Source organism: Symphalangus syndactylus, chromosome 8, assembly GCF_028878055.3.
Source record: "Symphalangus syndactylus isolate Jambi chromosome 8, NHGRI_mSymSyn1-v2.1_pri, whole genome shotgun sequence".
NCBI classification, from domain to species: Eukaryota; Metazoa; Chordata; class Mammalia; order Primates; family Hylobatidae; genus Symphalangus; species Symphalangus syndactylus.
Genome location: NC_072430.2, coordinates 19,903,083 through 19,930,122, shown reverse-complemented (window position 1 = coordinate 19,930,122; position 27,040 = coordinate 19,903,083). Strand labels below are relative to the sequence as shown.

Sequence of the window (27,040 nt, the reverse complement as noted above, 5' to 3'; positions counted from 1 at the left end):
CGACAGCACAGGGTCCCTTGTCAAGAGAAGTGGCAAAGAGACTTCATTTGTTTGAGTCACAGGTGTAATGATTGAGCTAGAGAATCCATTTCAGCTGGGAAAGGTGGGTGCTGATGAAGTTACAGGCCTGCTGTACCTTTTAAAATGAAATATTTAAATAAGTGGAACCTCGTGCGGATGATGTATTAAGCTCTCCCGAGATGTAAATCACACGATTCCTAAATGTCCTTTAACAAAGTCAATTATGTTACATAAACTTAACAGAGACAAAGACCCCTTATCCTCAGAATCATCCATTTCTCTCCAGTAGTTTTGTCAAGATAAAGACCTCAACAGAAGCAGAATATTATTTAAAACCTCTCAACATTGTTCTATAAATTGGATGAAATAAAAAAATTTAAACAAAAACACATACTTTATTAATGTTATTGGCGAGAAGCGGCACTCCGGCAAGCACATCACAGGAAACATCTTCTGTGTTCCTGAAATCATCTCTATTAGATTATGTAGATATGATCTATGAAAATACTTCCAAACTTAATCTGTCGAGAATTCAGAGAGTGTATAAGCAAATACTTAGATTTGCATTAGATTCTTGACTTTGAAATCCATTACCGTAAGTTACTTACTGACTTTGAGGAGCAACCTTTACCATAGGAGGAAGATGGGAGGGGCCACACATTCCTGTTTCGAGGGGGATGGCCTGCCGGATATTTTTTTAAGACCATTTAAATCTCTCGTGAAGGTCAATTCCACCTTTTCCCTTACAGAATTAGTACCGGGCAAGGGAGGCAAGCCAGTGTCGTAACTGATTTCAGCCCCATGGCTCTCTGGGCTCGTTTTGGCAATTTTTAGGATATATGCCTCATTATTATCTTTTGTTTCATTGTGCTTGTTAAAAGATGAAAATTGAATTTGCATTTTACTACTACTTTTTGAACCACTCCACTTGCAATCTCTGGCATGTGTATATTTTTAAAAAGTCAAATGTAGATTAAAAACCAAGAAAACAGAAGTCTGATAGCTTCTTAATGATACAGGACATGTCTTCATTTGTGGGGGGTGCACAAACTATTTTTATTTATATTCTGCTTTCTTAATTTGATTATTAGATACTTTAAATGAGACAAGTCCTTTGTGGCAGGGTCAGCAAACTTTTTCTCTACAAGGCCAAATACCAAATACTTTAGGCTTTGCGGGTCACAGGATCTATGGCACCCACCTAAACTCTGCCAGTGTAGCATGAAAGCAGCTGTAGAAAATATGGTCATGAAAAGGCGTGACTGTGTTCTAATCAAATTTCAGGCCAGGAGTGGTGGCTCATGCCTGTAATCCCAGCACTTTGGAAGGCCGAGGCAGGCAGATCACCTGAGGTCAGGAGTTCGAGACCAGCCTGACCAACATGGTGAAACCCCGTCTCTACTAAAAATACAAAAATTAGCCGGGTGTGGTGCAGGCGTCTGTAATTCCAGCTACTCGGGAGGCTGAGGCTGGAGAATTGCTTGAACCCGGGAGGCGAGGTTGCAGTGAGTTTAGATTGTGCCATTGCACTCCAGCCTGGGTGACAAGAGTGAAACTCTGTCTCAAAACAAAAACACACACACAAAACAAACATATTTCATTGATGCACACTGAAATTAGAATTTCATATAATTTTCAGGTGTCATGAAATATTATTCTTTTGATTTTTTTTCCAACCGTTCAAACATGTAGAAGTCATTCCTAGGTCTCAGCCCATACAGAAACAACAGTAGACTGAATTTGGCCTGTGGGCTGTAGGTTTTCTGATCCCTGCTCTATATAAGCAGCCACAAACATTGCTTTTCTTTAAACATTGAAAGTTAAGATGGAGCTCTCAAATAATTCTGTTTCAAAGTAAAAGTGGGGGAGAATCTTTGCAAGTAGAGGCTGGACATTAGGAAACTATTCTGACTCAAATACGAATGGAGCCCATCAAATATTTACTGCATACCTGCTCTGTGCCCAGTGCTATACTTGGGGGTTGGGGGGTGCCATGATGCCGCAGAATTGCTTAGAATCTTAACCGTCAAAATCAGGAAGGGACTTGCAGAATCATTGTCATTCATTTGGAAGAACTTTTGTAACCATGTTAAAGTGATGCAAGGATGTCTATTTTTTTTCTTAATGTGATGGTCTACCACTTTCTGCATCCTGGCCCTAGAAGGGAAAATGGAAACTGCCCCTGAGAAATTCAGGCCTCTGTCAGTTTTGAACTTCAGCATAGGCTTGGCCATTCCCAAGTCACCCATGATGAGGGGTTACCTGGAAGGCCTGAAGATTCACTCCTGACAAATAACTCAGTTGACCTGGCAACTTATATTCATTTAAGTGGACATGTGTCCACTTACATTCATTTAAATGACCCTCTAACAAGAAAGTGTGTCGTTTACACCAATAATTACCATCACTCAAAAGAGGCCATGCCTAGTATGAAACCCTAGAATAGTACCCCGAGATGGCCCATTTCACCACATTCCAAAGACTTGAGTCAGTCTCAGGCTCCACGGGGACTTGTTTGGGCTGAAATGGGCGTGCTCATCTGTCACTTTGGGACAATAATTCATCAGATCACTCATTAAGAACCCTGGAGATGTTCCCATGTTTTGAGTGTAATTAAATTTCTAGGTATCTTTTCTACCTAGAGAATTATAGTCAAAAGTTATAGAAATATATAAGTATAATTCAGTAATATTTATAATATAAACGTTTGAATGCCAAATACATTTTCAATAATAGCTGAATATGGTAAATTATAATATACCCATAGTTTAGGGCCTACTAACTTCTTTTAGAGAAAGATTTTTGTTTCGGGAAAAATTTGTGGATAAAATCAAGACCCTCCGTCATGTTAAATTGTCCCAACCATAGATACATAAAAGACAGATGGAAATTTTTGAAATTGGCACTGGCTTTTTTTTTCTGACAGGTGAAATCCTGAACTCTGTATTGAGTTTCTGGCCCTTCAGAAAAATGAAATGCCAAAACAAAGCCTTTCTTGGGGTTTAACACAGTGCCTGGCTGGAACACAGAAGACACTCAATTAATGATTTTAAGCCAGTGAATAATGAATGAGAGCCACGAACCCAGCCTAGCGAAGCCTTAGAGAATTGCTTCCCGGTGGTACAATGATTAGATGGTCCAGGCCTGGAGCTGGTATCTCCTTACCTGGGTGTCTTAGAAAATTAAGGAATTTCCCCAAGCCTCAGTTTTTAAGTTCCTTCATAAACAGGGATAGCACCTCCTTCCCAGGTGATGTGGAGATGAAATGAAATGATGCAGGGGTAAACTTGGCCCAGGTTTGCTTTTAATGAGCTCCTAATAAGTGTTACCATTAATCAATGTATTATTATGAAAGACATTTGCTCACTTAAAAATCAGTAAGAAAACTCGGCTGGGCAAGATGATTTCTTCATAATCACAATGTCTAATTGTTTATAGTATATTTTACGTTTCAGCATTTTAACAGTTATAGGTTCCTTGGCATCATCATTCATATTTCTTATTAATTAAATTAGTTATAACTTCAAAATTAATAATATCTCCGGGTTACCAGCTTACGTTTTTAAATTCCGTAATGTACATGCTGGTTTTCATTTTATCTATTTCTGAGCTTTAAAGTGTGTGTGTGTGTGTGTGTGTTTGTGGGTGTGTGTTGTGTGCAGCATTTTTACCTTAAGGTCCAAGAATGTCTTTTATGTCTAATCTGGGTCAGTTTGTGAGGCAGGGCAACAGTATTTAAAATCCTATTTATGAAAGAATTGAATGTTTTCAGATATTTCAGCAGCATGCATAGCAATGGCTGCTTGTGTTACGTGTTTTACCTTAATTTCTGGCGACTTACCCACACTGAGGGCTCTCGGGCACCTCTGAGCTGAGAACCTGCGGTGGACGCCACCAGTCCCTGCCTCAGCTGACTGGGCCCGGCCCCTGGAGGAAATCCCAGGCATCCTGGGGTGGTTCAGAAATGGGCAGGCTTGGCAGGGTGTGATGGCTCACTCCAATAATCCCAGCACTTTGGGAGGCCTAGATGGGCAGATCACTTGAGGTCAGGAGTTCAAGACCAGCCTGGCCAATGTGGCAAAACCTCATCTCTACTAAAAATACAAAAATTAGCTGGGCATGGTGGCACATACCTGTAATCTCAGCTACTTGGGAGGCTGAGACAGGAGAATCGTTTGAAAGGAGGCAGAGTTTGCATTGAGCCGAGATCACACCACTGCACTCTAGCCTGAGCGACAGAATGAGACTGTGAAAAGAAAAAGAAAGAAAGAGAGAAAGAGAGAGAGAAAGAAAGAGAGAGAGAGAGGGGGAGGGAGGGAGGGAGAAAGGAAGGGAGGGAGGGAGGAAGGAAGGAAGGGGAAGGAAAGAAGGAAAGAAAAGAAATGGGCAGGCATGAGTCAACTTGGGTAAAGGAAACCAAAGGCACTTGCCCAATTCTTTTGGGAAATAAACTTCCTCATTCTCAGAAGGGAGCCGCAGGAAGCTAGTTCCTCTCTTTTGCTCCAGATGTGAATGTGGACGCATGCTGCTCCCATCCAGTGATCTGCCTCGATGGATATTAAAAGACTTGGCTGAGAGAAGCAAAGCTAAGAGACCATCGGGAGAGAGAGGGAACTGAAGTCTGGCAACCAATGGCCTTCCTCATTGGTTAGCCAGCTACAGGCCTATTTTTGTTCCTTGCAGCCCAAAACACCCAAATTGATTCACTCATCCTTGACAAGCCACCTGGCAAAATAGGACAGTTGTACCAATGTCATAAGTGAGGCATGAGGATGAAATGAAATGCTGGAATGGTGCAGGGCCAAGTGTTGCACAGAGAGCTGGGGGGTCTCTTGTTCCATTTGACATTCTCCTTGGTCCATTCACACTTTAGAGTAAAACTGAGCTTGATTTTCAATAGATGGAGAGACTCCTTATAAAATGATTCACAGATGGACATCTGGGTTTCTGATGACATTAAACTGTAAATATTTCATGTGTTTTGTGTACCTATTTCTTATATTTTTCATAAAGATTAAATATTATTTTCTGTCTTTTTATAAAATTAACAATTGTAGTTTTATTCTGATTCTTTTGGTCACCAGTGAACCAAATGTAAATTCTTTGGAAATAAAAACCATACAAAATTTTTAAATCCAATTTGCTTATTTTAAAATATGATGTTATGATGTTAAAATGTCACTGGTGGGTATATTGTCACTGATAGATATATTGACCCTGGTCCTGTGTATGTGTGAATGTGTGTACATTTCAAAAGGAATTCTTGCAGACAGAGAGGGAGGGGGAGAGAGGAGGGGGAAGAGAGAGAGAGGGAGAACGAATATTCCAGGGTATCCAAGCAGCAGCAAGTCTCCCTCCAAACCCCAGCTATGAGTATCTCAGATCCAGATCTATTTTAGAATTTCAATGACTGTCCCACTTAATGAATTAGGGAGTTCTTTATAGAGATGCACTGTTTTTGAAAGCATCAGAAGGTCACTGTTATATTAAGTTCTCAAATCTGACTTTTAAAGATTTCTGATGTTATGTAGGTCAGAAGTAGACCTTTATCAGACTACTTCTGCTTCGGGAGGGTCAGGACAAGAAACAGAACAATGGCAAAACATGGGGTCCCTGACATTCTCCCTTGAACTCTTTCTAAGCACGAGGGACTACATCTCTAAGCGACAGGGCTGAGCTTCCTCCTTAGAGTCTCTGCGGAAATGTGCCTTCTCAAAGCCCTTCTGTTGGCATTCAAGGCCCTACCTGTCTAAGCCTTTCCAAGTAGCCCTCTACTCTCATAAACCCTGTTCTGCCGAATCAGGATGCTCTTACCACTCCCCCACCCTGTCTACCCAGTCCAGGCCCAGCACAGTTCTCCCAGCTTCCTTGAGCTCAGCTGTCATAAAGGTGCTCACCTTTCACAGAGGTGCCACCAAGGGCATGAGGCCTTGTCTTTTAAAGGGTTCTCATGGCTCCATCTTTAGTCCGTGTGTGTTAGTCTGTTCTCACACTGCTCTAAAGAAATACCCAAGACTGGGTAATTTATAAAGGAAAGAGGTTGAATTGACTCACCATTCTGCATGACTTGGGATGCCTCAGGAAACTTACAACCATGGTGGAAGGGGAAGCAGGCACGTATTATATGGTGGCAGGAGAGAGAGAGCACTTGAAAGGGGAAGAGCCTTTATAAAGCCATCAGATCTTGTGAGAACTGGCTCACTATCACAAGAACAGCATGCAGGAAACCGCCCCCATGATCCATCCCCTCCACCAGGTCTCTCCCTCCACATGTGCAGATTACAGCTGTAGATGAGATTTGGGTGGGGACACAGAGCCAAACCATGTCACCATGGATGCTGTCATTTTACTCCATTAGCCCTGCACGAGGCATGGTGGCCAGACCAGGGGAGGAAGCTGGTCAAAGACAAATAACAGAGGTCTTGGAGAGAGGGGAAACTGGGGCTGGATTCTAGCCTGGCCACCTATGGCTAGTGTGGCCCTGGGTGAGTCAGTGCTGTAGACATCTGCTGGTACCTCCTTAAAATAGTTCCCCCTTTCTGGGGCACAGTCCCCCCTCCTCTGACAACCGCCAATCTCTAACTTGAGGGATGGCCTTAGTCCACGGTCCCAGCGTGATGCTCCTCTGAAATAGATCCTGGGTGATTTCTGAATCCACATGAAAAGGATCACAATCAAAGAAATGAGCAACCTGAGCAACTAGAGTAATGAAATGACTCTGACCTTGAACTTGAACGTCTTGAAAGACATTGAAAGTGACCGAATTCATACTTCCCCAATAGCTCTCACATTCCATTTTCTCTCCTCCCTAATTTCATCATACCCCGTGCCTCTTTGGAGCACTCTTTGCCAAGCCAACTTGGCACAGGGGAGACCGACATGGCTCTCCCAGCCCATGAGGCTTGCTTTGGCCTCTCTCTCTCGCCCTCTGCCTCTCCATCTCGACTCATCTTTTTCTCATTATATAACACTCTCCCAAAGTTCATTATAAAGCCCCTCATTCTTCATTCACTATAAAGATCTCTCCCAAGGCCATCTCCTGTCATCCTCAGCTTCTCTGGGCCTTCCTTAGTCCACTCTCTGTTTTTTCATCCCTGAAGCCCAGACCCCACCTACCAGAAAGATATTTTAGGGAGTGGGATGGAGTAGGGCCCATCAACTGGAAAAAGCACTGTCCTTCCCACTGAGCATTCGCAATCAAACCACCTTCCCACTGCAGGTTCATATGCGGTAAGCCGTCGCGCCTGGTACAGAGTAGACACCCATTGTTAGCATCTCTCCCAAAAACCCTCTTAAATCCAGGTGGTGTCCAAAATGGGAAAAGCAGCAGTGTTTATAGAGAATGATGACTTTTGAGGCTGGGGAATGAGAACACAGCTGCCAATCCACCATGCTGGCCTAGAAACAGAACATGGAAATGTAGGTCAAAGTGACCAGAGCAGAGCATTTTCGCTGGCTTCTGGGAATTAAGCTTCGGCCTCAAGTCTTGTCCTCGTTCGATGTGGCAAATGTTTCAGAGAGAAGTCCTGAGCTGCTGTGGGGTGTGGCCGCTGCTAGATTTTCAGGGACCACTCACGTCTGTTGTGTGGAAAGCCCCCAGTGGGAGTAAAGTTCAGAGCCAGTTGAACTTAAGTGTGTTGAGATCAAAAGGGCAGGAGCCTCTGCATCAGGATCCCAGGCCGGGTGCAGACTCTGTCACCTGTGTGAAATCCCATGCCAACTTTAAGCCCCGTTTTTCTCATGTGTTAAAAGGGGGAAGGGAGGAAGACCAGTGGCTCCCAGAATATCACTGACTCCGCATCAATCTCACCACCCTTCACGTTTAGCAGAGCACCTGGCACAGAGGATGCTCTTACAAAATATCCGTTGAATGCTTGGAGCGGTACTTAATTCGTTTCCTTGAAACTTAAACTGTGGCTTAGCAGGAATTTTTAAAAGATCACCTCTATGGCTGTTCACAGAAGATATGATTTCCACATCAGCTACACGAGAGGGTGAAGCCAGGTTATCTGTGGTTACCTTGGACATCCACTTTCCCCTCCCTCCAGACATGACAGCAGCAATCCATTCCCTGTCCGACCAGATCACTAGGAAATGCCATTCATAATCTTCCCCTCTATTGATTCTGGTCAGTGGGTATTGGCAGCTTAAAAAGATTATGTTTTAATTGAGGACCAGATAGATGGCATTTTAAGGTTTTGAGTTTCACTTCATGCCGTGCTATGGATTATTTGAGAGGTTGTTCAACACAAGGAGGACAAAGATTAATGTGTTGTCCTTTTCTTTGAGTGACCCTGGGTGCAAATGTAGCTTGGGCTAAAGTGACTGAAAATCTTTTTCTATCACAGGGCTGAAAAGGTTGACTGTGAATTCATTAGTGTTATCTTTGTTTAGGGCATAAAATCTAAACATTAAACGGCTTAAGTAGAACACACATTTTCTCCAAGCTAAGCAAGCCTCACGTGGCTGGGGAAAAGTGGGGGCCTCCAAGCTGGGTCAGGGTGAACAATTTAGAAGCCAACAACCCAGGACTCTTAGAAGCTGCTGTTTCTGTGATTTTGCAGAGAAGAGAATCATAATACTAGTAGTTAGCTGGGGACAAGATGGGTGGGAAGATTAGATGATGTCTCTGCAAAGGGCTTGTAAACTGGGAACTCTAGAATAAAAACATAACAGCGAGTAGTTGTGAAGTATTTATGAAGGGCCGAGCACTTTTGTACACGATCTCTTACATAATTGCAGCAAGTGCAAGCCCTTGCACTGTGATGTCACCCCTTTTCTAGAGATGCAGACACTGGAGCCAGAGAGGCCAAGACATTTGCCCAAGGCCAAGCTGCTTTCCCAAGGCCATGCAGATAGTGGTGGCTGAATAACCACCAAGTCTGGTCTCTGCCTCCAGCTGGGGTCTTGCCCTCATCTACTTTATACTTTATAAGTGCAACCACTATGGCCTTGGTGGGCAATCACACACCAAGAGATATGATCACCATGGTCTGAATTCTTCCAGGGGACCAGCCTTCTGGTCTTAGCACTCTTCCCTACATCCTCACACAGGGTCTGATGGCTCCACTTCCTGTTTATCAGGGAACCTCAGTGAGCTCAAGGACTGTCCTTATCCAGCTTACTCTGTGCCAGAGGCCTGTGGTCAGCAAACCTCTCTAATGAAGAAGCTGAAGAAGAAGCTGACCTCAATTACATATTGTGAACAGCCACCATCTTGTTTTCTCTCATCTCTCCCTGCTGTGCCCTCAGTGTAAAGTGAGTGTGCACTCACTCATAAGGCAGTGGTGTGGTCATGGCTACCGTCGTTATTGTGTTGGCTTGCCAGGGCTGCTGTCACCAAGTCCTGCTCTTTGGGTGGCCTAAACAACAGACATTTGTTGCCTCACAGTTCCGGAGGGGAGAAATCTGAAATGAAGGAGTAGCAAGGCAGGGTTGTTTTTTTTTTTCTGAGAGCACTGAGGGAGAATCTGTTCCAGGCCTCACTCCTGGCTTCTGGTGGTTGCTTTGGCATTCCTTGGTGTATTAGTCTCTTTTCATGATGCCAATAAAGACATACCTGAGACTGGGTAATTTATAAAGAAAAAGAGGTTTAATGGACTCACAGTTTCATGTGGCTGCGGAGGCCTCACAATCATGGTGGAAGGCAAAAGGCACGTCTTACATGGCAGCAGGCAAGAGCAAATGAGAGCCAAGTGAAAGGGGAAACCTCTTATAAAACCATCAGATCTTGTGAGACTTATTCACTACCATGAGAACAGTATGGGGGAAACTGCCCCCATGACTCAATTTTCTGCCTTTCCACAACACGTAGGAATTATGGGAGTTAACACTCAAGGTGAGATTTGGATGGGGACACAGCCAAACCATATCACTTGGTGTGTAGAAGCATCACCCCGATCTCTACTTTCACGTTCATGTGAAATTCTCCCTGTGTCTGTGTCCAAAATTTTCCCTTTTTTTTTTTGAGACGGAGTTTCACTCTTGTTGCCCAGGCTGGAGTGCAATGGCACTATCTTGGCTTACCGCAACCTCCGCCTCCCAGGTTCAAGCAATTCTTCTTCCTCAGCCTCCAGAGTAGCTGGGATTACAGGTATGCACCACCACGCCTGGCTAATTTTGTGTTTTTAGTAGAGATAGGGTTTCTCCATGTTGGTCAGGCTGGTCTCAAACTCTCAAACTCAGGTGATCCCCCTGCCTCGGCCTCCCAAAGTGCTGGGATTACAGGCATGATCCACCATGCCTGGCCCCCAAATTTTCCCTTTCATAGAGAAACCAGTCATATTGGATTGGGGCCACCCTGAAGACCTCATCTTAATTTGCAATGACCCTATTTACATATACAGTGATATTCTGAGGTGATATGTGTTAAGAGACCAACGTATCATTTTGGGGGGACACGAGTCAACCATAACCATCATCATCGTTATTACTATTTAGCTGATAAGAAGTAAATAATATAATCACTGCATCTGTCTTAGTCTGCTATAACAAATTATGGTAGACCTTGTGGCTTCAATAATGTTTTTTTTTTTCTCACTGTTCTAGAGGCTGGGAAGTTTGAGATTAAATTGCCAGCACGTGTGGCCATTGTCATTGTCATCATTGTGTTGATTTGCTAGGGCTGCCATAACAAAGTACTGCATGTTGGGTGGCCTCAGTTTAAGGTGAGGGGTCTCTTCCTGGATTGCAGATGCCTGCCTTCTTGCTGTGTTCTCACATGGTGGAGCTCTCCCTCTTCTTATAAGGACACTAAATCCATCATGGCAGGACCACCCTGTGATCTTATGTAAACCTAATTACATCTCAATGTCTATACCTCCAAATATTATCATATTGGAGGGTAAGGCTTCAACATATGAATTTTAGAGGACACAAAAATTCAATCCATAACAGTCTTCTCCAGAGATTTACCTTTACCTTCCTAGAGAATCAGTTATACCAGTATGCCAAGATCAATTGTTTGGCATGGTGTGTTCAGAAAACCAGGTAAATGTTCACCCTAGTTTTCGATCTTAAACTTGGTGCAGAGCCACAGGCAGGGGTTGCCCACTTCTGTCTGGCATTTAGTTTTTCCCAACTCTTGTGGGCATCTCTGAAGAGTAGAACTATCATTTTCCCACAACATTATGTTGAGATGTGGAATAAACAGAAAATTTTCTGTGATACCCTCATAGAGCAAACATCCTACGTGCAAACTCAGAATGTGTGAGTGACCTCAGCATGCAAACCCATTACCTTGACTTGCAACCATTAAAATTCAATATATTTCCCCAAGAGGTCTTGCAAGACCTAGAGGGGCACCTGTGTAGTTTGCCTTCCCCACTTCCCCAAGTTTTCTCAGTATCCAGTGAATCTTTCAAGAGCTGGGAGAATTCTCTCTGAATTCTCTCAGGGGACCAGCCTTCTGGTCTTAGTCAGCATCTGTCCCCATATCCTCACATAGGGTCTGATGGCTCCAACTTCCTGTTTATCAGGGAACCTCAGTGAGCTCAAGGATAAACTCAGTAAGGATACTGACCTTATCCAACTTACTCTGTGCCAGAGGCCAATGGTCACCAAACCTCTTCAATGGCAACAGGAGAAGCTGAACTCAATTACATGTTGTGAACAGTCATCATCTTGTTCTGTTCTCTCATCTCTCCCAACTATGTCCTCAGGGTCCTCCAAGGGTCCTCTGCTTCCTCAATTCATCCCTTGGTACACTCATGCCACAGCAGCATGCTACTTGGGCACATTGGTGTGAATCAAAAAGATCTGACACTTGGATATCTTCTAAAATGTTCAATTGAAATGCCTTCTGTTTTGCCACTATTGAGTTTCTATGGTGGGTAAGACCTACACAAAGATAAACAAAAAACAGGGAGCCACAGAGGTCATTTTTCATAATGCAAAACAGCTAAGCATAGCAAGTAATTTATTCAGGATTATCTGTAGTCATGGTTGGTTTCTACCCTCTCAGAGTTTATATGACATTTATATAATGTACCTAATATAATTATATATTTACATGAATTTCTCTTGCTTGCATTCGTATATTTATTGTGAGCATTGCAATACGCATTCAATTATTTTAAAAATAACTTCATGGAAATGCTTTTTCAACAGGAGATCCTGTTAGACATTCAACATTGGAGTATTCCTGTCCTTTTTTAACTTCTAAGGGGCTGATAAAGTTCAGTCCATTTGGAAACTGTCAGAGCTGAAAGGTTGCTTGGAGATTCATCAGTACAGACTTTTCATTTCATAGACAGAGAGAGTGAGGATACAAGAAGAGAACTGAACGCAGGGTGTGTTGGGACTCCGGTTTCATGGTTTCCAGTTCAGCACAGGCACATGTATGTGCACCTCCATCGCTGACATTCATCACAAAACTCTTGCATTAACAGCAATCCCAGTCTTTGAGTCTTTGCCTAGAACTTCCGTCTACCTTCATGTTTCAGCATCAAGTATGTATTGAATTCCTTCCAATTTATTTAATTCAGTTTTCCACAGTTCAACTATATCACCATCATCACCACCACCATCACCAGCATCATCACCACCACCATCACCAGCATCATCACCACCACCATCACCACCACCACCATCACCACCATCATCACCACAACCAACATCATCACCACGACACACCCACCAACCACCAGCATTATCACCACTACCACCACCATCATCATCACCACCATCACCACCACCACCATCATCACCACCATCACCAGCATCATTACCACCACCACCAATATCATCATCACCACCACCACCACCACCAATATCATCATCACCACCACCATCACCACCACCATTATCACCATCACCATCACCACCACCATCATCAAAAGGAAGTGAGTAAGGGACTTTGGCACTTAACGAGCTCTGCCTCCCTCTACATCAGGAACCCCTGACCATAGCAATTTTGTCAGTATCATTCAGATCTATTTTTATTTTTATTCCTTTCTCCTGCTAGGTATTCTTTTGATATCTTTACTTTTTTGAGCAAAAAGAAATTTTTAAAGGAAATGTATAAATACTAAATACATTTTAATAATGATATAATGGTGATGATGCCACCACCCACCATGCAGTGGTTTTCTCTTTCCTTATTCCTTTTCATGTGCATGTCTATACAATTTTGCATTCTTCCATTTGGACAAAACATATTGCATTTTTCCATTTGGACAAAATTTCCAACGTTTGTTTTACTTGCAGTAAAATGTGCAAAACATACAATTTGCCATCTTAACTATACATTTTTATGAGTACAGTTCAGTGGCATTAAGTACATTCACATGGGTATGCTACCAATACCACAATCCATCTACAGAACTCTTTTCATTTTGCAAAACTGAAACTCTGTACCCATTACACAACTCCACATTCCCCTCTCCCCCAGCCTCTGGCAACTACCATTCTACTTTCTGTCCCTATGAATTCGACTACTCTAGATAACTCATATCATCGTCAAATGGAATCATCCAGTCAAGTGAAATCATCCAATACGTGCTCTTTTGTGACTGGCTTATTTAACTTAGTATAATGTCCTCAAGGTTCATCCATGCTGTAGCATGTGTCAGGATTCCCCTCCTTTTTAAAGGTAAATAATATTCTATTGCTTGCATATTCCACATTTTATTCATCCATTCATCTGGATCCACCGTTATTTTTAATGACTTCATGATACTGCCTTATGCCATTGGATTATAATGTGCTTAGACTGTTTTATTGATTTTTTCCCACTTAAAGCTATGTATCTGGATTTTGTTCCTCTAAAATGGGAATCAAGCAGAGTTTGGCCATTCATACATTCATCAATCTCCGAGTGTTTACTATGTGCCAGGTGTTGTAATAAATTTGGGAGACTAGAACTGGATAAGCTGTGGTTCTCACTCTTGAGGAGCCCACCATTTAGATGGAGCCAGAGAAATTAATTGAGCAGTATAATTCAGTGCCTGGAATACAACAGGTAGTTTTCCCCATTCTCCTCCCGCTGTTAATTTTTACTTTCTTTTTGTCTTCCTGGTGGTGCTTCCATCTCCATCAAAGGCACAAACATTAGCTTGCATTTAACCAAGCACATTCACCCGATCTACTGCAAGACTCTAGAGCTGGCAGCCTGTCGGGAAACCCGTTCGGACTGTGTGAAGCTGTGACCCCCCACACACCTTTACAAAAAAGCACAGTCAAATCTAGACACGAATTCATCATTTGCGAAAGATCATTTCCTGCTGTCGTTATTGTCTGTAGCAGCTCCAGTGACATGTGCTGGCATGACAAGCCCCATTTAATCTCACTAATGCATCCTTTTCCATGGGCAAACTAAACCCAGACCCATTCCAAAAGAGCTGAACCCAGCTATCGCTTACCATAAGAATAACATTAAATACTAATGGGGACCGAAGACCCTGGGAGCGGCTTGCTAAGTGATGGGCCTTCCTCGGAGGGAACTGCTGATGGGATTCTGCTCAGATCCAAATGAGGTGATGCTCTTGGCTCTTGAGTTAAGGTTCAGAGGTTGCGGTGGATGCTGTGCCCATTCCAGATACCAAGAACTCTGTCTAGCAAATGTCCACAGGAGGCGGGGTTGGACTTTGATCTACATACCTTTTCTTCAACATTTCTCTTCCATTCACCCTGAAGTCGAGGACAAAACAAAGGCCTTGAAAACATCTAACGAGGACATTCTAGCAGGGAATGGAACTTTCAGTGCAAGTAGAGCAATGAGCAGAAGGTAGTTTTCTCCTTTGAGTAAACGTTCTCTTATCTCTTGAGCTCTTGGCACCCGTGGCCGTAGAATGAGAGGTGCCACCTTCATCAGAAGGCCAAACAGGGCAAGGCCATGGGAAAGGAGTAGACAGTTGGCTTTGGTGGAGAAGGATTTTTCCTCTTTCCTCTCTCCCAGTGGAGACTTCAAGGCTCAGAAGGCCTTTCGTGGGATTTGCTGGCCTCTTTCTAACCTGATGCCAGGTGGGCCAAAAGGGTGTGTGGTCCAGGACAGTTCTCCAGGTAAGAAGCTAGGTAAGCATTCAAAACTTGAAGCCCTTGCTGGCAACAAAGAGTGTCCTCTGTTTTGCACATCGCTCTAAAAGCAATTCAAATTATTTATGTGTAATTTAGTGGATCTAAGTATTGTAGCAGTATTTGCAGCCTGTGCACACACCTGACCTTCTCAGTAGGACTCACAATCTTCCTGCATGGTCTCAGACCTTCTGTCTGTTGGGCAGTATCATGAGTAGAAAGAACTGCAGAATTGGAAGGACCCCTAATGGCCTAGGTAAGGCACTGTATTCAGGAATGGGAATGGATTACCAGAAGGAAGAAAGGTAGAGCAGGAAGTCAGGGGACAGGCAAAACAAAGAGACCATAGGCTGCATGGTGCCTTAAGTGGAAATAGGAGAGAAGGAGAAAGTCTTAAGGGGAAGCTATGGGACAGCTTGAAGGTTGAGAGGGGAGTAAATAGGGAACGATGCTTTTAAAATATTTTGCTATAGAATGTGAATTACACCTCCTTCAATGGTCTATAGGATGTTTCAGAAAAGATTTTAAGAATTACTTTTGGCTGCCAACTTATTGTTTATTCAAAAGCTACTCTACACAGAGACTGGACCTCTGGCCTGGTTATATTTGGGTTACAAGTTTTTTAAGAACCAGTGTAGCCTAAAGCACAATGGTATCAATAGCTTTCCTTCATAGTCATGTAACAGGGGCTGTTTTCTAATTCAATCCTCATAACAGCCCCTTTTGAGGTAGCTTAATATTACCCAATTTTATAGATGAAAAACCTAAGTCTCAGAGAGGGAAAGTGACTAACTCAAGGTCACACAGCTGGGAAGTGCCCATAAAGTCCTTAGCACAAGAGCTGTACTCTTACCCAGGATAACTTCCATTGATAGTTGGGTGGGGTCTGTCAAAAAAAGATTTTAGGTCCCTCTCTAGGAAAAAGAACTCAAAGGAATGATGTTGAGAAAGGGTAGTAGTGGCATGAGAATCAGGGACTAAGGCCTCATGTCTCTTGATTGATCCGAGCACATGATTTAGCCCCTCATTGTGGTCTGAGGAGCACGCCACTTTACTTTCAATCTCATATGCCATCGTTCCAAGCTGTAGGCCTTCAAGGCTGAGGGAATAAAGAGGAGAATAAGAATGAGAAAGATGGAGGCAGAGGCAATTATCTGAAGATAATTGATTTTAATTTACACATTAACTTCTTTAGCACCGTGAAATCTTCAAAACAAAGATGCCCCTGCCAAACGTTGACACAATCATCCTCATGACCACCGGCACTGCAGGCATCTCTAGGCGTCTCTCAGGGGTCTTCCATTGGAATTCTGATAATGTTACCACTTCTTCACTAAAAACAACAGCCAGCAACAATTATACCCCCTACACATTCTGTGCTTCATGCTGGTTTAACCCTTTCAATCTGCAAATCGGAAACATCTTCAAGGCAAGAACGTGGTTAGCCTGGTCCCACTCATTGTTGAAGCCTCCGTGTGTGATGGCAAAGGACTTTGTAAACTCTGCACCCTTAATGAAAGCTTGGAGAGTGAATTATAGCTAAGAAGCCTGAGGTTCAGCAGTGATGGGGCTTGGCCAAGGCCACACTGCATGTTACCATGGAAGTAGCTCTAGAGCTGAAATGGTTAGATGTCAACATAGAAGGGGTCAAGACAATACAATATCTGTGGCAGATAAGAAAACCATAGCCGTACTTTTTCATTTCTTTTTTCTTGCATTTCAAACTTAATTCTCATTTGGCTGCTGAATAATTGAATGCATGGGTTCTGGCATCAGAACTAGGTTATAAACTCTCAGAAGGGAGAACCACATTTCTACTCCAGTGTTCCTACAGGAGAAGTTGAGCACATAATAGGAAGTCCATACCCACTTGCAGAATTATATTAGTTCAGGTATCTATTTTCTATAGCATCTACAGTCAGACTGTACTGCCTCCATGAGCCACCCATGAGCTCTGTGAATGAGTTGCTTAGTCTTCCTTTTTTTTCTTTTTTTTTTTTGAGATAGAATCTCACTCTGTCACTCAGTTTGGAGTGCAGTGGTGCAATCTCAGCTCACTGCAAGCTCCGCCTCCCAGGTTCATGCCATTCTCCTGCCTCAGCCTCCCGAGTAGCTGGGACTACAGGCACCCGCCACCACGCCCGGCTAAGTTTTTGTATTTTTAGTAGAGACGAAGTTTCACCTTGTTAGCCAGGATGGTCTCGATCTCCTGACCTTGTGATCCACCCACCTCGGCCTCCCAAAGTGCTGGGATTACAGGAGTGAGCCACCGCGCCCAGCCGAGTTGCTTAGTCTTTGTAAACGTCAACCTGGCCATCTGTAAAATGGGGACAACAGTATCTCCTTTACAGGGTTGTTGTAAAGATTTAATGAGGCCCTCAACACATTATCACCTTCAGTAAAAGTTACTTTTTAATAAACATTCAATAACAGCTATTATACAATAAAGCAATTGTTTAGTAAAACTTTATTTCTATTATTATTGCTGGTTTTATTAATATTATGATTCCCTCAAATGATTTCTCATTTTAAAATGGGAAAATATCTAAAAATGCTATTTTATATTACTTCTCTCTCCTATTCTATTTAAAGGTGATTCAGTGTCTGTATCCCTTCATCTAACTAAACTTTAAAATTGGATTTTAAACTTCAGTTGCCAGTGATCTGTTATCAATCTCTTACCAGTCTTGCCTTTAGGTTAAACATGGCCCCAAATGAGCTTGTTGAAGTCTAGTTACCTTCAGATATTCAACAATTACTCTCCCATGGTGTTCTAGGCAGTGGGCTGGCAAGACCTGGGCATTCAGAGATGGAGGAGCACCGACCTGCAGGCAGCCATGGGCTGGAGCCAGGTAGGGTCATGGCCACCAAGATGCCAGGGGTGGGCTGCGCCAGCTGAGCCTTTCTTGGAGAGAGACTTCCTTTCTCTTAGTCCTAAATTCTTTTTCATTCCGCCCAGGCCTTATGTATTTAAGAATGCATGACTCACCATTCCAAAGTACTGTGTCTCTTACCTATGCTGTCTCTACACTGCAGCCCCCTTCTAGCCCTAAAGAGAAGGGAGAGAGGGAAGTCATGTGAGTAACACAGGTGATGGTGGTGTGTGTGTACGTGTGTGTGTGTGGGGGGGCGGGGGGCATTCCTCTCTCCTTCTCCTTAATCAGGGCCAACTGGCTGACAGTCTCTCCCACCGAACACAGCGATAAGAAAGAAACAGCAGAGAGTCTGGACAGCAGAGAGCCTGGAAAAACACCACTACCTTCTCGGGAACTTCTCTTTTCTCTAAGTGCTCAGGGAAGAGAGGGAATAGGATTTATGCTGATACTTTTCATAACAGAAAAAAAATAACTAGCATTATTAAGCTGTCATTATGATTCAGCTACTGTGTTCTAAACACTTTACACTTGATTTCAGTTCTTTCTTATCATAATTCTCTAAATTTGCTAATATTAATTGTGCCCATTTCACAGATAAGAAAATTGAGGCTTCAAGACATCAAGTCACTTACCTGAGGTCCCACAGCTTAGAAGTAGTAGAGTTAGAATTTGGACCCCAGCATTCTGGCTCCAGAGCCTGCAGTCCCACCTATCCCAGGACCCTGAGGTTGGGGCTCCCTGCCTGGGGTCAGTGCAGGGTTGACCTGACCACAGTTGAGGTATATGCCACACAATGGTCTGCACAAGATACAACTGATTCTTTTTTTTTGAGATGGAGTCTCATTCTGTCACCGAGGCTGGAGTGCAGTGGTGCAATCTCCGCTCACTGCAACCTCTGCCCCCTGGGTTCAAGCAATTCTCCCGCCTCAGCCTCCCGAGTAGCTGGGATTATAGGTATGTGCCACCATGTCTGGCTAATTTTTGTATTTTCATTAGAGACGGGGTTTCACCATGTTGGGCAGGCTGGTTTTGAACTCCTGACCTCAAGTGATCTGCCCACCTCCACCTCCCAAAGTGTTGGGATTACAGGCGTAAGCCACTGCACCCGGCCACAACTGATTCTTAAAGCTCATTTGCTAGAAGGAAAGAATGCAGATAGCCTTCTTCATACATCTTATGAGAGGACTACAGAGAAGGATTTTAATTCGTTTTTGACTTTTACATAACCTAAGGGAAGGAGTGAGATCCACTGCGCACTACCCATGGTGGGCCGTGGGTGGTGAGGGGAGAAGTCTAAATCACTTGTCTGTAGATTTTCCTGCTGCCCGGGGAGTCTGGGAAGCCTTTGCAGGGGTGGCATGTGAATTTTCAACACTTTTTTACAATCACTGTGAACCTTATAAGGCTTAGTCTCTGCCTTTGTGAGTTTGGAAGACAGGCATTTTACAGATGTGAATTTTTATACATAGCAGATTAAAATACAAACTACAAAGAGATTACATACTAAGAGCTGTGTGGTTGCATCACATAAAAAGCATTAATTGTTTCTAGAGATGAAAACGGACAGTGTGGTCAGAAAATATTCCACAGATGATAGGGCATTTGAGTTAGGGTATGAAGGGATGAATAGGAGTTTGCCAAGCAGAGAAAGGGGGAGTATGAATACTTTTTAAACTGGCAGAATATCCTAAGCTGATGCTGCAGTGCACTCTCTAATGCACCAAAATCCTACATTGTTTTATTCTTTTTTCTGTTCCTTTAATCAAGTACTTTTATAAAGCAGCCTGTGGAAGTTAAGATGAGTACTCTGAAAATCCAAAATATTTCTCTCCTCAAGTTCTCTATTTGATCTTTGAAACAGAATCTATTTTTAGGAATGAAAAGAAGGCAATCCTAATTGATTTAGAATTTCTCAACTCAGATCAGAATTGAAGATTAAACAATGGAAATGTAAATTTAAAAAATATGGGCGTCTTCAGCTCTGTCTTTCCCCCGAAGGCACAGCATGTGAGCGTATGTGCCCTAGATCGAGGCCATATCCCATGTGGGTGTTCACACTCTGCATCAAGGATGCTGTGTGCAAAAGGCAGACAGGCTTGGCTGCTGGGCATGAGAGCTGACTTGCAATGCTGCAGCTTTGACAGGGGTTTTGGAGGTTTAGAACCTTCAGTCCTGCTTATTGGAGTCCCCATGAAGTGCTAAGATGAGACAGTAGGAAAGTAACATGGCCTCTAAGCTTGGTAACACTGGAGTAGGGGTTCACTTTGAAGACCACCCACATCACTTTCCAGAACATTCCTTAAGCCCAGGTGAGGCGAAGCCTGGCTTCGCAGTTGACACCTGTGAGTGCAACTTTTGCCACTGCTGCTTGACATAAGGAACACTGTGAACCCAGCTTCTGGCTAGATCCTACCAGCAGGACCGGGCCTGCCCCAGAACCTCTGCCTCCGTAGTTCTTCTCAGCTCAGAGCAGAGGGTGCTAGGAAGGTGGTGGAAAGAGGCTTATAGCCACCTGCCTAGGTGACAATGGATTGGGCTGAGTATGGGAGGAGGGACCAGCCTGCATTCCCACATGGATTTCCACCTCTGACTTGCAAACCAAACCTCTGGAAAAGTTCAAACCTGGGGTGGAGTCCCTAGTTGCCCCTGGTTACTTGGCCAATCTCCAGACCGGCCTGAAAGGTAGCTCTTGCTGAGTAATGTTGGCATCTCCTGGTGTTTGCACTGGGACTGCCAAATCCCCTTGGTGCTTGACTATCACCTAGACCCCCAGGGATCAGATGGCCTCTGCTGCTCTGGGAGATGGGAATGAGCACGAGGCCCATCTCAGCTCAGCCTGGCCTGCTGGACCTGTCACTCAATTAGGAAGACACTGTCCTGCATCCTGGGAACCCACAAGCGGCCCTTTATCTGATCTCCCCCAAGCATGGCCCGATGATCAGGGTTACATGGGCTTGAGATTTCCATGGGATTGTCCGGAAGATGGGGTTGCAGAGTCTCCCTCCCACGGAGTGTCCCACATGTGTGACCTTCTCTCAGCTCAGCCACTGGTCACTTCCCCATTGGTCTTCTCTGCTGAAAGAGATTTCCTGGAGCCCAGCCTGGGCTCAGGCTGGGGCTGGAGAGGTACGGCCCATTCAGAAAGTCAGCTCCCCAAGCTCAAACCCCAGTACCAGGAGGGGTGAGGATGGCAGCCTTAATGCAGGAGCAAAGTGGACGTGGAAACATCCCATGTGTCTTGTAAGTCAAATTCCTCCTGGTGCACAGAAGTAGGCATGGTTAGCCCTTTCGTAAAATCTAGAATTGAGCACTGCGGTCTTCCCGTGGTTCCCAGCTCGGCCACCCTGCTCACATACCTTGCATGGGCCGGTCCCTGGTCTGACATCTTCTCTCCACCCATGTTCTCCTCTCTGCATACTTCCAAGCAATGCACAAAACCTTTCTCCTAGAATTCTGTATGACTTCAGCCCAGAATCCCCCAGCTGAGAAATTAGTAAATTACACAACTCTCCTGTGATTCCACTTTTCTCAATGGTAAATGGAGAGAATAGTAATAATTCCTACACACTCCGTGTCACTGATGCGAAGTTTAATAAAGTCAGTATCCATTCAGAACTTGGACTTGTGGTTAAGGAGACTGGATTGAACATGCACATTTCATGCTTATCACCTTCCTCTAATCCACCCAAAAACGGTCTGTGGAGATGTGGGCATATGTAACACCATAAGGGCACGTAAGAGGTGGGGTGAGAAGAGCAACAGCCTGTGTAAGGTAGAGAGCAGACAGGGAGGGTGATGCTTTCTGCAAACCCAAGGATGCGTACCCTAAGGGAGCCTTGGGTGAGAGTGGGGACATCCAGAGCTGCCCATCGGTGCTGCAGGCTCTGAAGGCCCCAGGAAACAGGGGTGCTGCCTCTGGATGGTGATGATGCAACTGAAAATATGTGTCTGTTCAAGGATGACTTAAGAATGACTTCGGAGGCAGGGAGATCCTCTATGCCATCTCAGAGAAAAACCAGAGCTGAGCATCCATAGATAGAGGGGCAGAGGGGGCACTGGATGGAAAAGAGGAAGGAAGTGAAATTTTGCATAGGAAACACTAGAGCCCCAGCCTGGTCCTCCTACTGGGCTCCAGGACTCCCTCCCTCTGGGAGTTGGGAGGATTCTTCTCTGGGGCAGCTGATCGATCCCAAAGAGAACAGAAGGTGTTGATGTTGGGGCTTCTGAGAGGAGTTTGCCCAGTCGGGCTGCCCTGGAATGGAGCTTCCAGAATATTTTTGGCTGCACTGCTCATCCATGTGAGCTCACAGTTGAGGGGTGCCAGGCATTTGAGGAAGGAAAGCATTAGGAAAAATGGTCCACAGAAGGCACCTTACGTGAAAAGCAGACTCTCACAATCAGAATTTGTGTCCTCTGTGCCAGGCCCTTGGCCTCTGCTGGGCTGGTGCATGCCATCCCCAAGGGTGGAATGTGTCCACCAGGGAGGCAGGAAGGGCTCCCCTGAGCTTGTAGCTGTGACTACCAGGTGGCCACTCGGGACCTCTGTCCAGGAGACCAGTGCCAAGTGCTTTCTGAAAACATTGGCAGCAACAAAAATTACCCATGTGCTTCCAATTACAGAAAACCTATACAGACAATCAAAACCTCTCATAGTCCCATCACCGGTAATATTTTGGTGTATTTCCAGTCAATCTTTTTTCTGTGTATATGGGTATTTTTCTTTTAAACTCAATATGGATCATGATATATTTACCATCATGGAAACATTCTCAATTAGTAATATGTCATTAATAGTTTCCAGTGCCATGAAAGATCCTTCTACAATTGATTATTTATTTATTTTTCTTTGAGACGGAGTCTCGCTCTGTCGCCCAGGCTGGAGTGCAGTGGCAAGATCTCGGCTCACTGAAAGCTCCACCTCCCGGGTTCATGCCATTCTCCTGCCTCAGCCTCCTGAGTAGCTGGGACTACAAGCGCCTGCCACCACACCCCGCTAATTTTTTGTATTTTTAGTAGAGACGGGGTTTCATCGTGTTAGCCAGAATAGTCTTGATCTCCTGACCTTGTGATCTGACCGCCTCGGCCTCCCAAAGTGCTAGGATTACAGGCATGAGCCACCGCGCCTGGCTGCTTATTTTTTTAAATGGTGGCATGTTATTTCATCATATGAATGTGCTATAATATACTTTTATAATACTTTTCAAAATTGCTTAGCTCATACAGGCTTTATGCTGGATACTTGAAAAATATAATCACAAAAAGAAAAATAAAGTTATTTTTAGTCCTACCACCCAATGAGCATGGCAAATATCTTGGCATACATATGTTAAAGACGTGTAGTTTTTCAAAGATTGTAGGCTACTGTATATATTGTCTTGTAACTTGCCTTTAAACTGATATGTCAGAAATCTTCCCATGAAAAGAAATTACATATACCCACAACACAGAATACTATGCAGCCATTAAAATCATTATGATTTTATGATTATGATTATAATAATGGTTATGATTATGATTGAGTCCTTCCCACATCCCATTATGATTAAAAATCACAGTGATTTTTCATCACATTTTAGAACATTTCTAATAGAAGAAATAACTAGAGATCCTATTTTTTTTGTTAGGGGAAGGGTACTGTATTAGTTTTCTGTGGCTGCCATGCAATAGAAAATTTAGTGGCTTAAAACGACATCAATTTATTATGTTACAATTCAGGAGGTCCAATGTCTAAAATAGGTCTCACTGGGCTAAAATCAAGGTGTGGCAGGCTGCGTTCGTTTTGTAGGTTCTAGGGGAGACTCTGTTTCCTTCCTTTTTCAGCTTCTAGAGGCTGCCTGCAATTCCTAGGCTCACAGCCTCTTCCTCCATCTTCAAAGTCAGCCACGGCTGGGCCAGTCCTTCCCACATCCCATCATTCTGATAGTACCCTTCCGCCTCCCCCTTCCACTTTTAAGAACCCTTGGGATTATATTGGGCCCACCCGGTCAATCCAGGCTAATCTTCTTATTTTAAGGTCAGCTGATTAGCAAAGTTAATTTCATCTGCTGCTTTGATTGCCTTTTGAATATAATTTAACTTACAGCTTCTGGAGATTAGAATGTGAGCATCTTTGAGAGGCTGTTATTCTGTCTACCACAGGTGTGGGCTTAAAAATTAGGGTTTCAATGAAAATTGGCCTCCTCAATGATGTGGCTATTACACTCTCTCCTAGCAGTACATGTAATTGTCTATTCCACCTCATGATATCAACATGGAGTATTATTACTTTAAAAAAATTATGGCCAGCTGGGTGTAATGGCTCACACCTGTAATCTCAGCACTTTGGGAGGTTGAGGTGGGAGGACTGCTTGAGGCCAGAAGTTTGAGACCAGCCTAGGCAACAAAGCAAGACTCTGTCTCTACTAAATAAATAAATACGTACATATATACATACATTCATACATACATACATACAGACAGACATACATACATAAATTAGCCTGGTATGATGGCTTACTCCTGTGATCTCAGCTACTCAAGAGGCTGAGGTGGGAGGATCGCTTAAGCCCGGGAGTTTCAGGCTGAAGTGAATGGTGATTGTGCCACTGCACTCCAGCCTGGGTGAGTGAGACCGCCCCCAATCTCTTAAAAAAAAAAGATTTAAAAAAAACATTACCAATTTAAATAGCTAAAATATTGTATCTGATTATTTTGTTAATTTTTATTTCTTTGATTACTTGTTATGTAGATTTTTTTCTAAAAGATCTCTGGTCATTTAGATTTCTCTTTTTGTAAATTGCCTGTTCATATTATTTGCTCATTTTTCTGTGGTTGGGGGGCATCATCTTCTTTATTTGTAAAAGATTCCTTCATGTTAAAGTTACTATTTATATCCATGTCAAATATATTTTGTCCTGGTTTGAGGCTTACTCTTTAATCTTATTATATTTTACAGCCAGGATCTTATCTTTTCTGTGTAGATTATATCAGTATTTTCTCTTACGGTTTCTTCCTAGGTTTTGTGGCTACTATGGCTAATAAGATTTTTCTCACCTCTAGTTAGAGAAATATTTACTAATGCTTTTCTATTTTTCATTTGAGTATTTAACTCTTTAATCCATTTTTAATTTTATTTTAGTTATAGGGAGAAGTAAGTCATCTCCTCATTCTTTTCCCCATTATTTTAGTAGCTTGCACTGAGCCTCTTGATGTTATACTCTCTGGAGCACATGATTTGGGTACATAACCTTAAATTTTTGTTTTTTTTTAATCACAAAGGTGAAGCTTTTGCTGTCAAGAGCTCCTTGCCATTTTAACACAGGTGTTGCTATTTTCCCAGCATCTGGGGCCAACAAGTGCAATTCCTACAATGGAAAACAAGTCAAAGCCTTCCAGATACCACTGCATATAAGAGGAGAATAGATGCTTCGATTCCAGCACGGCAGGAGCACAGGCTGCTGGGGGACCATTAAGCTCTTTTCAGAACTTGCCAGTTGTTGATTTCCAGTGTCTACCCTTGCAAGGACAGCCAGGGGAACCATCCTTTTCTTTGTGAGCATGTGCTGGGTGTGTTTTTGGATGAGTACTTCTACCTGGAACAAACAATGGGCAGGCAGGATAGTGAGAGGCCGTTTCCCATGATCACTGCCATCTGAAAGCACCATATCAACACTGCTTTATTTCTGGATAATGCACAACAAAGGAAGGAAGGAAAGAGACCACTGTGGGCCCAGCTGCTGCCCAGCACCCCTGAGCCTGCGTGGGGAATGTTTGTTTCAGCCTGGGCTCCAACCCATCCCTAGACAAGATCCTTTTCCAATGGCTTGCGCTTCTCTCTCTCATTCATTTTCTCATCCATTCTGTGTGTCTTTCTAGGCAGAGGGTATTATGGAGAGAAAATGGAGAAGATCCCTGGCTTCGTGGCACTTAGAAGAACTTCATGGGGGAAACAGACACTAAAAAAGAGGCAAACTGGAACATAATTGCACATCGTGACAAATGCATTGAAGAATTCAAGTAGGTTGTTGAGCTGTGGAATCCTGGGCTTGGAGAGAAAACTCCTTTGGGTGTCAGGTATAGGAAGGCCTCTCTCCCCAGGCATCCACCCCAGCCCAGCTGGAAGCCTCTTCATTTCTCAAGCACAGCCAGGTCTTTCCTTTCTACCCTTTTGTCCTGGTGGCCTCTAGGTCCCCAAGCACAGGTCTCAGTTCTGATTCTAACTCCTGTAGGACATCTTTTCTGCAGGAGGCCACTGCCCAATTTCCCTCCCCCACACCCTCAGTTACTCTCCCACGCATCCTCTGTTTATCTCATTCAGAGAAAAGGTCCCACTGAAGTGACCTCTCATTGTCATTTATGTATTGGTTTAGGGTCTGTCTGCCCACTAGGAACAGAAGCTCCATACAGGGAAGGACCGTGCCTGCGTTGTTTACCACTGTACCCCCAGCACCGAGCATAGCCTGGCCCTTAGCAGGTGCTCAGCAAATATTTACTGAATGAGTGAAAGAGCACATGGTGGCTCAAGAGGAGCAAAATGAGTCAAAGAGCCCCAGAGGCTTGGAGCTGTCAGATCCAGTGCTTGGATGTGTAATGGAGCTGTAAGAAACCACCTCCTTATTCCTAGGCTTCTAGAAGTATCCACTCCCATCCAGAGGCCTGCCACAGGAATGGGCCTGTGCAGCTCTCTCGGTTACCAGGTGGCCTCATTCCCTTCGGCCAGCCAGATACTGTCTGCTGGGCATTTTAGGGTTATGACATGGAAATACTGACTCCGTTGGTTGTTGGGAGACATTTGCAGCTTCATGGATGTGTCTGGGCCAGGGTTGGACCACAATCAGCCAGAGCCAGATGTCAGCTGAGGTCACAGGGGTGCAGGGACCGAGAGCCCAGCAGAGGAAGCCAGTCTGCGGAGAGAAGCAGAGATGAGAAGCGGGCGGATTTGTGTAGCAAGAGGGGTGAGCACAAGTCCAAGAGAGAGAGGGAGGATAGAGGGGAGAGATGACAGCAATATTGGCCTGGCCTCTCATCCCTCATGGGGCAGGCGTCAGCTCCGAAGAACACGCCTGGTTTTGAATCCTGGCTCCACCTCTTATTAACTGGATGACTTTGGACCAATTCCATGACTCATCCGCGAGTCAGTGTCTTCATCTGTG

The 27,040-nt window shown here is 43.9% G+C and overlaps 2 protein-coding genes across 5 annotated transcripts in view; both read left to right on the top strand.

Annotated features, from left to right (window-relative positions):
• VRK1 (VRK serine/threonine kinase 1) overlaps positions 1–27,040 on the top strand; it is a 368,204-nt gene that overhangs the window by 329,659 nt on the left and 11,505 nt on the right. For 3 of the 4 annotated variants that reach the window (XR_010122330.1, XR_010122331.1, XR_010122333.1), the window contains one exon: positions 25,764–25,904. The exons of the other annotated variant lie outside the window; for it this stretch is intronic. The gene's annotated coding sequence lies outside the window, so the exon portion shown is untranslated. The remainder of the gene's footprint in view (positions 1–25,763; positions 25,905–27,040) is intronic. 4 annotated transcript variants of the gene reach the window in all.
• Positions 14,656–25,870, top strand: LOC134737418 (uncharacterized). The gene is made up of 5 exons (XM_063645405.1): positions 14,656–15,033; positions 17,811–17,885; positions 17,993–18,110; positions 25,396–25,508; positions 25,764–25,870. The coding sequence occupies exons 1-5, from the start codon at positions 14,811–14,813 to the stop codon at positions 25,868–25,870; spliced, it is 636 nt and encodes a 211-aa protein (XP_063501475.1). The 5' UTR covers positions 14,656–14,810.

Excerpts from the sequence above, each read along its gene's own strand:
- LOC134737418 (XM_063645405.1), top strand. The coding sequence starts at position 14,811 with ATGAGAGGTGCCACCTTCATCAGAAGGCCAAACAGGGCAAGGCCATGG. Across the intron at positions 15,034-17,810 it reads TTCTCCAGGTAAGAAGCTAG|GCAGTGGGCTGGCAAGACCT; the intron begins GTAAGCATTCAA and ends ATGGTGTTCTAG. Across the intron at positions 17,886-17,992 it reads CAGCCATGGGCTGGAGCCAG|GCCTTATGTATTTAAGAATG; the intron begins GTAGGGTCATGG and ends CATTCCGCCCAG.